General features: G+C 39.4%; 2 protein-coding genes across 2 annotated transcripts; both read right to left on the minus strand.

Annotated features, from left to right (window-relative positions):
* Positions 1 to 348: 348 nt before the first annotated feature.
* Positions 349 to 3,143, minus strand: Csn1b (COP9 signalosome subunit 1b). The gene is made up of 5 exons (XM_071711272.1): positions 2,982 to 3,143; positions 2,690 to 2,782; positions 1,451 to 2,575; positions 985 to 1,119; positions 349 to 829 (listed from the first exon to the last, which is right to left on the minus strand). Exons 1-5 carry the CDS (start codon positions 3,006 to 3,008, stop codon positions 752 to 754), a joined length of 1,458 nt encoding a protein of 485 aa, XP_071567373.1. The 5' UTR covers positions 3,009 to 3,143; the 3' UTR covers positions 349 to 751.
* A 363-nt stretch (positions 3,144 to 3,506) lies between these two features.
* Positions 3,507 to 12,907, minus strand: LOC139775366 (homeobox protein MSX-1). The gene is made up of 2 exons (XM_071711299.1): positions 9,554 to 12,907; positions 3,507 to 8,530 (listed from the first exon to the last, which is right to left on the minus strand). Exons 1-2 carry the CDS (start codon positions 10,061 to 10,063, stop codon positions 8,456 to 8,458), a joined length of 585 nt encoding a protein of 194 aa, XP_071567400.1. The 5' UTR covers positions 10,064 to 12,907; the 3' UTR covers positions 3,507 to 8,455.
* Positions 12,908 to 13,141: the final 234 nt, after the last annotated feature.

A 13,141-nucleotide genomic window follows, 5' to 3' on the forward strand; every position in this document is an offset into this window, starting at 1 on the left:
GCTTCGTATCACATTCATTTTACAGCTGTTTATTAAACTGTCAAGGGAAAAGGATAGTTTTCGGACAATTTTATAAGTGTACTAAAAGTGTACTAAAGCAATCTAAAGTGTTTTACTCTAGTTTCGATACTTAACTGGAACGTACAGAAAACAGAAGTTTTCAACAAATGCTAAAATATCACTATAAGAAGTCAAAATATCGTAAATAAAAGTTATCTTATCTCTATCTCTTCCATTAGGAGATTAGAAATATGAGAAAATAAAAATGTATTTTATGAGGATAATAGATTTATGTATAAAGCTGTAATACAATAAATTCATTTATAATTATTCTTAATTCCAGTGGAGTATGTTAAAATCTTAGGTTTATTCACATTGCTTGTATACAGAGGAACTTAAGATTTACGGTTTCTCGATATAATTTTGTTACAAAAGAGACCACATTATGTTTAATTAATCGGGTAGAGTTAGTCTATGTTACACTTTTTAATGATTCTATAATCAATATACTGGAGATAAAGTCACTTTGTTCTTTTAAAACAACGCAACGTAGCAATAATATATATGTATATATATACATGCCATATATTATATGTTGAAAATGAGGTACAGGTCTTTGACTTTGCAGAAATAACATAATGTCGAATGTATAGTGAAATCTTATTTCATACCTAGATGGACGTGGCAGTTGAAAGAGACATGCATGTAAATTTGCTTCTTCCCAGAATCGGATGCCGACGTGCGTACGACTTCAATTTTTGACTGCTAAAGTGCCATTTCCAGGTGCTACTGACATTTCACCTCCTTGCGTGCTGTCGCGTTGAGGACTCTATCGTAAAAAAAAACTTTCAAGTAGAATACTTTAAGTAGATACCTTTAAATATAAAAGCAAACGACATATCTCTTGATGAAGTTTATACAGTTCACACATATGTAACGATGAACAAATGTAATCGCAAGAAAGCTTTTCCAGTTGTAATATACCTTCACGTGAATTTGCTGTTTTAACATCGCGGCTCGTAAGATCAACATACGGGTACGCCTCTGATAATCCTTTCCAACGCTCATAGACTTCTCAAAGGTGGTGCTACGCTGATCGACGTCCTTTGCATACAAAATCTGCAACAATTGTATTAATTGTGCATACAGTTAGTTATATATATATATTTTTTTTATAATTGGTTTATATATATATATATATATATATATGGAGGGGTAAAAACCACAGTGGTGTAAGTCAAATTTTTTTAAATATTTTCTCGTGTGCATAGATGCAATCTGTACAATATATAAATTGCATCTATGCACACGAGAAAATATTTTTAAAAATTTGACTTACACCACTGTGGTTTTTACCCCTCTATATATATATATATACTCTTATTTTATAAATTTATGTTCCACAAAAAAATATGTATACATATAAGTAAATCAAGTAAACAGTCCTCACCTTATTGTGTGAATCTATACGAGCCTGAATCTGACCGTCAAGAATAAGTTGCATGAGTTCGTCTTCCAATTCAGATACAGTTCTATTGAATGCAGTTGCCATTCGTCTCATGTCCGCGCTCAGATAAGGACTAAAGTATTGTATCAAGGCCCTATTTCGAATTTGCGTATACAATAAGTTCACGTGAGGTGCTATGTACATGTCCAAGAGAATATTATCCTTTATCTCATCAAGCAGCTTCAAACAGGATGCGTATTTTGATTCGTAAAATTTGAAAATTATATCTCGAAGTTGAGGTTCTAATTCTAGAAATAATTTGAAGGAACTACTAAATATAACTTGTTTCTGCAATTCGTGTCTGTCGAAAGTGGCTAAAGCACAAAGTCCTCCGTAAAGAGCCACGTTTCCAGGGGACAGCAGCTCGGGGCAGTCGCAGTGATCTAAGGACGCTTGTAAAAAATGTTTTGCGGCCATTTTATACTTTCTCGTTGCCAATTCCGCCAAGCCCGCTGCCACTTTTAACTTCGTGACTATCGCCTGGTTGTTTTCTTTACCGTGCAGTTCCGGAAAGTCTGGTGTGCTTTCAGCCTTGCTGACATAACTAAGTACGTGAGACCAGTTTTGTAGATAAACAGAAACTTTGATTACATTCAAACACATGTTCACAACGTGCTTGCCGCTAGTGCAGTAATCCCGCGCTCTGGAGTAACATTTTAAAGCGTGAACAAGGTCACCACAATTCAAATAATGATCTCCCAAATCATCATGACCTCTTCGTATGCTCTCCTTGATAGAGTTGCTCTTGTAATTTTTTAGATCGGTATCAAACTTCTCTAATTTAAGAGCGGCTTTCTTAGCCCGAGTCTCTACCCATGTCTGATCCATCGTTGGCATATCCTGAGAGGTTGACTGCGCCGCTATGTCTGGCAATCCAGAGGTATAACCCATAGCCTCCACAAGCTTTTTATGCAGCGTTATATAAAGTCCAACGTTGTACGTGGTCATCACATAAGTAATTGCCATCTTCAACGCTTCTATTCGTAACGACGGACAATGATCGGCGATGTATATAAGCCTATTTAGTTTTGCAAGCCCGGTATAGCTATTGGCATATACTTCCAAGTCCTAATAAAAAGAAAACGTAATGTATAATGAGTAAGATTGAATGGAACAAGACTGAATTCCCACGTTTAACAAATATAGGATAATTTTCTAGATTGATTCAATCTTCATACGTACAAGCGTTGGGTTTTCTACTATATACGGTTCTTCCTCAGCATTATCATTATCCTCTGTAGGAGCATCAACCTGCATTGGCTCCACGACATTTTGCTGCGGAAAAGAATACAAGGAAAAATATCATTCGGCTCTACGTTCCGCGGGAGTATTTCAATCGAGAGGGATCACAAAACGACAAAGAGATGCGAACGAACGTTCACTCGAGATAACCTCACGACAGTTTTTTTCCGTCAAGTCGCGCAATGATTCCGAGAAAAAATCGCCCGCGTCTGATCTCAACCGGAATAATTACCTGCACGTCGTGAACTTGCAACGGCATTATTAGCCTTATTCGTTATATTGACACGGTAACTCGTCACGTAGCTATCGCGATAGAAAGGACTACCGCTCGTGAGGAAGAGCGAGATCCCCGCGTATACCATGTATAAATTAAATACATGCGCACGCACACGCGGAGCCCATAGGCCGACGCTCACCGGTACGAAAGAGCAGCCATATCATAGTCGAAATTATGAAGTCGGTCACTCGCGATCTCCCGCGGCGGATATCCAAATTACACGGCAGAAAAATTGTTGGTAAATTAACTAATATAGTTAAATCATATATGTGTCTTTGTTTTTCCTTCAAATTAAACAAGGATAGACATATGATTTAACTATTAGTCAGTTTACCAATAGGTTGGAAACTCGTTGGAACAACTGGCCCTATAACTTTTATTACATACGACTTTTTCTCTTTTTTTTGGAGCGACTTCGATCAAGCACTTATAATTTAATCGGCATTTAATTCAACTGACAAAATAGTTTAAAAAACAAAATTCTAATTATAATGATATTTATTTAACTTCAGCATATTTGCCATGAAAGTGGACTTGGTTTACAATATTTCCTTAAGGTGATGCTGGAGCCGTCTGTTTTACCGGCATTTTTTTGTCGAAACGTAGCGTCGTTAATATTTGACAGAATTAAAAATCCTTCTCCAGAATTGCAGTACATACATTAATGATTCAGGGGAACTCCGATTTTATATAGAAAACGAGAAAAAATTACGGAAGTACAGATTTCCTTATCTACTTTTATCCCAATATGGCGTCTCGAGTTGCGGCGAGCTGTCAGCTCGTCACAAGATGCATTTCATATAAGAGATATACCATTGGTACGAATGCGAAAACAAGTTCCCCTGAATTGTACAACAATAAAAACATCGATAAACCCCCCAAATCAAGATTTGGAAGCGTAATATAAAAGTATAATTTCGATGTGTATCGTGCGTATGTGTGCGTGCAATGTAGCGTGCTATCCTTGTCTATATCTTTGTCTATACAAGGACAGATATAGTCGGTGAGCACTTCTTTATCGACGCTGATCGAGTTCGCCTGCGGCTCCAGCATCCCCTTAACACACTCATACATTTCGCGCTCACAATCATTCCATTAAACTTTTAATATATGCCTATCCTTGTCTAATTCTCCTTTCCTTAATTTTCTCTTTCTCCTTCCAGAGCTTTCTCAGTATCCCACTTTTTGTACTATCTAAATCTAACACATTATTCCATATCCTATTAATTATTTCTACGTAATTCTTACCTAAAATCCTAAATCAGTCTTTGATCATATCACAGTCTGTTACATGATTAATACTGTCCTCGCCTTGTCCGCAAAACACACACACTGTCTCCTCCTCTAACTAATATTTATTCCTATTCTACATGTTTCCGCATCTTACTCTTAGTAGTGCTCTAACACTATCTCTGGAATTGCCTTTCCCCAAGTGTAACCCCCTCAAATATTTCGGACCTTCTATACTTCTTTCCAGTTCCTTATATTTCTTGTTGTATTTAGCTTCCCTTATCATACTTTCTTCTCTTTGCCTTTGCACTTCACCATCTCTATTTCTTAACTCCGCCTTTAAATCCCTACCTTCTAACCTGAATCCCTCTAAAGCCTCTATGCCCCACCCATTTCTATTATATCTCTGAATCTCTCTCTCTCTCTCTCTCTCTCTCTCTCTCTCTCTCTCTCTCTCTCTCTCTCTCTCTCTCTCTCTCTCTCTCTCTCTCTCTCTCTCTCTCTCTCTCTCTCTCTCTCTCTCTCTCTCTCTCTCTCTCTCTCTCTCTCTCTCTACTGTACATGTCCATCCACCCACTGGTTTCCTTCTCAATCCAGCACTTTTTCACCCACCTTCTTCTCCCATATCTCATATCCCCTCTTCATATCTCACCGCTCTTATCCCCCAATCTTTCCACCCCATATGCCATCACTCTGTACCAAATACCTAAACAGCCTTCATCTCCTAACAAAATCATCCCTACAGATTCTTTCCCCCAATCCCAACGTTTTGCTGGCCGCCATCCTACCTTTAATGCGTAAATCTTTTATATGGTCCTTATAATTACCTTTACTATTAAATACAAAACTACTTAAATACCTTTACTTCTTCTAACTCTTTCCCTTCCCATTTCCATTTCTCCTTTTTCTTAAACCCTTTATTAAAAACCAGCACTTTCGTCTTATCTACGCTTAATACCAATTTCCTTTTATTTAAGAACTTCCTCAATGTATCCATCATATCAATAAGCGCTTCCCTATTCTTTGCCAAGAACGCCATGTCATCCGCGTACTCCAGCGACCATACTCTATCCTTACCTAATCGTACACCTCCTATGTTTCTTTCCTTTAATTCTTTATATCCGCAATATACAAACTAAACAGGAGTGGACTCATCACACATCCCTGATGAACTCCCTTCGTTGTCCTGAATGTGTCCGTGACTTCCTCTCTAGCTCTTACCGCTACCACCGTTTCTTCGTAGATCTTCTCCAGCCTCCATATCAAATCTGTTTCCACTCCTTTCTCTTTCAAGATATCCCACATCTGTTCCCTTTCCACATTGTCGAAAGCCGCTTTCACATCCACGAACAACGCATAAACCTTGCCATCCTTATTACCTTTCTCCTTTTCCCTCTGTATTATATGATTCAATACAAAGATATTGTCGATCGTTCCTTTTCTTTTCCTAAAACCTGACTGGCTCTCCGGTAGCAAACCCAGCCTTTCTGATTCCTCTTCCAACCTTTTTCTTAATATCTCTGCATAGATCTTGTACGCCGAGCACAGCAATGATATTCCTCTATAATTACCAGTCTTATTTGCATATCCTCTTTTGTACAGTGGAACAATTATTGACGTCCTCCAATCCTTCGGTATATAACCTTCTTCCCAAATCTGTTTCAATATTTCCATCAAGCCTACCCTTACAGCGCCTCCGCCATATATCCGAGCCTCTAAGGGAATTCCATCAACACCAACTGTCTTTCCCTTTAATTTCTTTAGTCTCCCATATTTCCCCCTCCTCCAGCTATCTTCCTGCCTTCAGTTTTTGCCTCTCCGTTCCAATCTCATTATCTACGGCAGGTTCCTCCTCTTGCAGTATTTCCTCCCCTTCCAATAAATCCATGAAGCGGTCTCTCCAAACCTCCTTACTTATATCTGCCTCCTTTTAAGTCTTCTTTTTCCTCTTCCTATTTATAAATCTCCAAACCTCCGTAGCATTTTTTAAACTCTTCAGTTCCACTTCTTCCTTCTCTCTGTTTCCTTTCTGCCAACTCCCTCAACTTTCTTCTTTCCTCCAGATATTTCTGTCTTCCTGCCTTACCCCTCCTCTTCCCTTTTCTTTCTCGAGCATTGCCTGTCCCACCAATCCTTGTCCTAACTCATACCTCTTCGTAACCAGCTTCTTTCTTATCATTACCTCCTGGATTATACCTTTGAGTTTATCCCATTTTTCCTCTATTGTACTCTGCCTATCCTCCCTCCATATAATGCTTTCCGTGTTTGCCTTATAATTTCTCCTATCCTCCCTCTCTTTCTCCAACACCATCCTTCTTAATCTTTCTACCTCTATGCTACTTAGCCTATCATCTGCATTTATTGACGTCCCCCTTGAGCCTCTGAAACTACTTCTCCTACTTCTATCTTCCCTGCTTTCGCTTACACTAGTCCCTGTCCAATCTCCTATCTCGCTTTCTTCTCTTATATTTCCAATACCCTTCCTTAATTTTTCTAATTCCTTCTCTAAATCACCTACTTTCCCCTCAATTATATTTATTCTCTCCTCCCAAGCTTTTTCCTCCGTCTCAATATCTTTTATGCACTCCTTCAACTCTTCTTTCATTCCTTTAATCTCTTTAAGTTCCTTCTGTACCTGCTCTTTAACCTTCCTTATTTTCTCCCACACCGCACCTTCCTCTTATTGCTCTTTCTTCTTTTTGACTTACCATCTAAGTCAAATTCCTTCTGCTTTACCACATATCTATTCATTCCCTCCTTACCGACACTTTCCGAGCTTCCCGCCCTTTTCGCCATCCTAACCTTTCTCCTTTGGCGGTTCCTTTCCTTCTCTCTAATGCCTTTCCTATTGTTCGCCTACCTTTCCCTTCAATCGCCGTACTTCTTTATCTTACCTTCTCACTCCTATTACACCTATTCGCCTCGCCTTTACAATTATTCGTCTATTACTACTTATAACTATCTCACACGCTCAATTCGCAACCACTCTCTCGCACGCCACCTAACCAAGTCCAAAGTTGTAATTAATTATACAATTGTCCTTAATTCAATTTTTTCCAAGTTAATGATTCCATACGTTAGCGAAATAGTACGCAGGTATTGTTTGATAAATTATTATACTTAAAAATTACTTTAACATAAATTTACTTTATTTAACATCACTTTGACTTTATTATGACTCTTTGTTCTGCATGCTTAGATGAAATCGAATCATTTAGGATCAAATTTAAAACGATTTTACAAGGGGACAACCAACCCTTGACCCCTTAAATTTTGCTAAATTTTTAATATATGTCACAGTACACCTCATATTCACTAATACAAGGTACAGTATAACTCTGCCCAATGCGCAATAATTTATGAAATATAATGTTTAAAAAGTTTTTTAAATATCAATGATAAATAAACCATGCATACGCAAAGAAGTTGCATTCATAAAATGCGCTTTGTGCAAATTAGTAAGTAATGTGTTTTAACCATGTTAAGGTCGAATAAAAAATTTTTATTATTATATAGATGCTATTCTCAATCTTACTTCGTGGAATGGAAAAATACGATGTGACTCATGTTTATTCTTTGTATTCTCCATATCGTATATTTTTATTCCGAAAAAAATTCCTTTGTAACGTGGAACTCTCTTATCATCTCGAGCAAGATTATAAAGCTGTTTGCCACGCATTCGATGATTTACAACGGAGAGTTTCCTCTTTCGAACATAATTGTGATAACTTGCTGTTAGACGCTAGCGTGATTTTTGATACGTTCGAATATCGTTGCAACTTCGATCTATACTCCGTCCAACGAGAGATCATGGTTGATCAAACATAAATAACGATAGGGCACAGAGCCGCAACAAAGGTGTTCGCGTTAAATTATTTTTATTTTTAATAGATATTGTCCAACACTATTAAAAATAAATGCGTTATTTATGTTTGATCAACCATAATCTCTCGTTGGACAGAGTCTGTTTCCTTATGTAGCTAGAAATAAAATCATGATAACTTTGCGCTATTTAGAGTCGTAAACGAGTTTATTTGTACAAAAAGTCGAAGGACACGTAATAAAATAATCGCGGCACTGGAAATCAAATTTCGGAATGACATCGCGGTTCAGACCCGACGTATCGTCGATCGCTCTGACTACGAAATTTCCTCGATCTTCCAGAAGAACCATCGTCGATTTTCATCGTCGTTGTCGAGTCATCGTGCCGCTATCGTGGAATTCAACGATTCGCGTCTTTGCCTCGCTCGGCGATTTTGAAACCAGATCTTGATCTACAAACACAAGAGGAAATTTAGATTTCTATAATCGCTTTTTATCGATCGCGATTGCAGTGGACTGGCCGCGCGGGACAACTTTTTTATTTATCAGCGACAGAATAGGGATATGCTTTATCCGTGAAGATTACCGCGATGCGACGTTGAATTCGGATACGAATTATACTCGCGAATCGAACGAGACGAACGTGCAAAAATCGTAAATGACAATAGGAGTCAAGTGACACATCGTTTTAAAGATTTTTTAACTCTTTTTACAACTGTTTTATTTTTTTTTAAATTTGGACAAGTGTTTCTCAAGAAACCGCATTTGGAAGTTTTATATCCATTTTCTACATGGAAAGAACGGTTTTGCTGAAGTATCTAACAATTTAGCTATAGATACAGAGATCTGAAAATAATTTTGTTGCACCATCAAAATAATTATAGTAGGTCGCTGAAGTACGATGATAATGCTGTAAAAAATTTTGACATTTTAGCTATCAGTTTGAGTGTTCTACATAATTATTTTAATGGTGCAACAAAATTATTTTCAGATCTGTATCTATAAGCTAAATTTTTAGATACTTCAGCAAAACCATTCTTTCCGTGTATCAATGCAAATTAACTTTAATTTCGGTCTAACTTAATTTTTATTTTTTTCTAATTTTTAGAACTAGAAAAACATAAAAGATAAGTTAATCCTTAAATGCGCAATTTTTCGTAGCATTCTGAGCATTTTTTAAATAAATAATGACGTTCTGGATCTTCTAATCCAGAATTAAGGAAAAGAAGGGTTCGAAGGGCCAGAGAAGGCCTGTCATAGATATGTAAAACCGCGCATTTTCAAACTTCATAAGGGAGAGTAATATATATGGAGCATCGAAAAGTCGTTTTGCATATATGCAAAAGCTGTGCACTTAAAGATTAAACCGAGATTAAAGTTAATCTACGTTGATAGAGATGAACATTAGGTACAAAAAACTTATGGATTGTGATCTCTGCGACGACGAAAAGGAACGACTCTTGCAACCGACGTACTTTGCTCTGCGGCAGTCGCAGCGTCGCGGACATCTCGACGACGTCGTTCCTGGACAGGTAAGCGCCTCTCCGGTACCTATCCTCCAACACTTGCAGCTGGGACGAGGAGAACGGGATGCGGGGATGGTCGCCCGCTCGTCGCTTCACTCGTCTCTCGGCGAGGGACCTTCTGGGCAGTCTTGGCGGTCTGTACCGGGTATACTGGAGCCACGTGAGATCGGTCCGTCGCGTCGCGTTCTCGCCGTCGCGGTCGCCACTCCGCCGTCGCTCATCCGCGACGGCGACGAGAGCGTCGCGACGCGTTCTGCCCGGCGTGTCACGCTCCCCACGAAGTCTCTGTGTCCGTTCTCCGGCTTCCGTTCCCCGTCGCGAGAAATCGCGTCCCGGAGACTCGAGCCCACGTTTCCGCGCGATGTCGACGTTGGCGCCCGGCGGCGGATCATCCGCGAGTATGCGGGCTATGCTGAAGTCCGTGGTCCCCGTCCGCGAGCCTCGTGCTTCGCTCGTCATCCCGAGAGTCACTAAATCTTCCGAAGGACGAACCCTTCGCTATATATAAGCGGTACATACATATTCGGGGTACCACTCGTGGCGGCCGGGCGCACACGCCCGGGCCCCGTGGGGCACGTACCCCTCCTTCTTTTTTTTTTTGATGAGACTCATCCTCTTTGCGGACAGATCCAAATTAGACGCATAGTTGCACCGTGCGATGGCTATCGCCGCTGCTCGCACGACAAGGGCCACGCTTCGGTAAACGCTGTGTACCTGTCTCATTGTTGCAGCATGCTCTTATACCAGTGTATTATCTGCGATCTGACCGCATCTTCCGGCTACTCCCTAGGTAATAACAATGTAATTGATACTCTGGTAGCGAAGGGAAATGGATCGCCGACGCGGGGTGGAGAACGGATCGGGGGATCGAGAGCCCTGATTTCTATAGGGCAGATGTCCCGGCGCACTGAGGCCTGTATAATTAAAAAGCCACGGGGGTCATCTTAATCCGGTAATATATCCATCTTGTTGATGTAAATATTGAACAGCGTGCGGGGAACATGGCCCCGGTATATTGTTACTTTACCCGATACACGCGCGATCTCTCTTTCTCTCTCTTTCTGCACTCTTATGTTAGACGATACGCGAACGGATCGGGAAACCGTTGCCTTGCTCTACTACTTGCTCGGAAATTTGCAATTTCGAAACCTGTCGCCCTTTTCTTTCACGTCTTCATCCTGGGAACTTTCCCAGACAGAGCCAAATCTGTCGGAAACGGCCGACCTGCCGCGATATTCCGCCATCGTAGCAGATTCCGCTACATCTTCTTCTAATGAATCCCTCCCGCATAGGAAATATCTGGCATCTAATTTTTTACCCACAAGGATGAGAGACTATACTAATATCAAACGATGAAAGTATAATTAATAATAAAGGATTGCTCAAAGCAAAGAAGGAAACAAACTCGATTTCTGCATAAACTTTGAAAAATTTTTTGCAGCCGAAACGGTCTTAGAAACGTCACGACGTCCACAGGTGAACTTTGTTACATCTTACCCGGCGCGCGTACCGCTGACATTTCGCTCATTGGATTAATTCTAGATAGCCAAGTCTGTTGAAAACAGATTTTACAAAGTGTTGCCGGAAAAAAATAATTCTGTTGTTGTATATTCGTAGTGACAGCAACAAAATTTAGTTGATAGAATTAATTTTACGAATTTTCGTCATTAGAGCAAAATCGATTTTGTTGCAATAGCAAAAATTTATTGAGTGTATTTGTCTTTAGAATCACGTTAATTTGCTATTGAAGCAAAATAATATATTTTTAGCAAATATATTTGTTATCGGAGTAAAATCATTACTGCTCAATAGTCTGTCGTTTCACTGAGAGAAGAGAAAAAATAGGGGGAAAAAAAACGCTGAAGCAATATCAACTGCGCAGATTCCTTGTACCAATGCGCTATAGTTGCACATACGCACGCTGTGTCCATGAGCACGTGTGATTTATGAATGAACGAATGTTGTATTCTATGAATATTGTGTCGTTGTATTCTCCTTCGTCCTTCCTACAAAAAAGAAAGTTCACCGGTTCCACTACTTCCACTTATTATGTATCGCGAAGAGCTTGGCTCTGTGTTGATGTTTGCAGATCTCAATGTTCACGAGATTCCTCATTTAGAGATAACTACAAACGCAAGAGTCGCATACTTTCAAATAATATCTGTCTGTTCTACTTTGTCTGTATATGTATAGCAATAATGATTCGAGGCTTGCTAGATAGTTGGGGAATGCCCGAAGAAATTACGTCAAAATTATATCGCTCATACAGTCAAAATATGTCGTTTATTTATACAAATATATATGTTGTAATCGCAAATTTAACCCTCCGTGTGCATACGTGGGTCTACGGCGTCCGAGCCAAAATGATATCTGCCCGTAACTGTAAAACTTGCAAGCTTGCTAGAAAATATTAAATAAATGATGTTATCAAAATAACTATAAAATCGTCAACTACAATGTAGACAGATGTTTTGTGAATTTTTTCTGATTTTTAAAAATACTTTAAGGTATACCTATAGGGAAAAATAGCGTCAAACGTGACAGACCCACGTATGTAATGGCAAGGTACCGAAAAAACATGCACACGGAGGATTAATTTGCTCATACAGTCCAATTAAATTGTTCTTTCAGCGAAATCACTGTTTAAAGTTTAAACTGTGTTTTGCTCATGTAGCAAAAAAATATTATTATTAATTGTTGTTAATGTGGCAAAAAGAATTTCATAGCTGAACAAGAACTACTTTGTTCTCACAGCAAAATAATTCGTAGATTCAGCAAAATTATATCCAGCAAACTATAGTACGTGTGATGAGTATTCTTAACAAATTGTTACAACGACATAAAATCTTCTGTGCCAGCAAATAATTCTTCTCCGTGTTTGCTTGCAAATTTTGTCGGCAGAATGCCAGCAAGAATATAATAAAATCTAATGAAACAGTGGATTAAAGGTGAAGAAAAGTCGCATTGGAATATTTCATTTAAATGATTACGAAACGACCGGATTACGCTCGATTTCTGTCATTAATCTCTGTTGTTAAATTAGCGGACAAAACGGGGAAGTTTACTTAATGCCGATACGATTGACGCCAATTTAATCGAAATTCCAACTAAATCCGACTGAATCTGCTATCAAATGTACTAATAATATTTATCGTAACAAACTACGAAGAGATATGTCTGTCTCGCTATCTGTTTAAATTTAAAACAAAAAAAAAAGGACAGATAAAGACGTCAAATTTACATATCGAGCGCGCGCACAGTAAATTATCCTTCAAATTATCGCCGTCACGCAAACGGACTCTCGGTTTCGTCAGCGAGATCGGGCGTTGCTATATTACTCCGTAATTGCGTCATTGCGCGCGGAAATAAATCCGCCTCGCCGCGCGCGGAGAAGTCGCGGTTTCCTCCAGTTTCCTCCTTCGTGCGTGTCCGGTGTCCGGAAGGCCGACGACGCGGCACGGCACCGAGCTTCCCAGACGATGTGACGCGACGAGTCACGTGCGCGAGTAACCTCGTATATACACAATCTTGACAATT

This window comes from Temnothorax nylanderi, unplaced genomic scaffold (genome assembly GCF_030848795.1).
Source record: "Temnothorax nylanderi isolate EJ_2023f unplaced genomic scaffold, tnyl_v1.0 TNYL_tig0097_pilon, whole genome shotgun sequence".
NCBI lineage: Eukaryota > Metazoa > Arthropoda > Insecta > Hymenoptera > Formicidae > Temnothorax > Temnothorax nylanderi.

Coding starts and splice junctions, on each gene's coding strand:
- Csn1b (XM_071711272.1), bottom strand. CDS start 3,008: ATGCCGTTGCAAGTTCACGACGTGCAG. Junction 2,783..2,981: donor TGCAAGTTCACGACGTGCAG/GTAATTATTCCG, acceptor TCTTTTCCGCAG/CAAAATGTCGTGGAGCCAAT. Junction 830..984: donor AACAGCAAATTCACGTGAAG/GTATATTACAAC, acceptor TTTTTACGATAG/AGTCCTCAACGCGACAGCAC.
- LOC139775366 (XM_071711299.1), bottom strand. CDS start 10,063: ATGACGAGCGAAGCACGAGGCTCGCGGACGGGGACCACGGACTTCAGC. Junction 8,531..9,553: donor TGCGACTGCCGCAGAGCAAA/GTACGTCGGTTG, acceptor TTGTGTTTGTAG/ATCAAGATCTGGTTTCAAAA.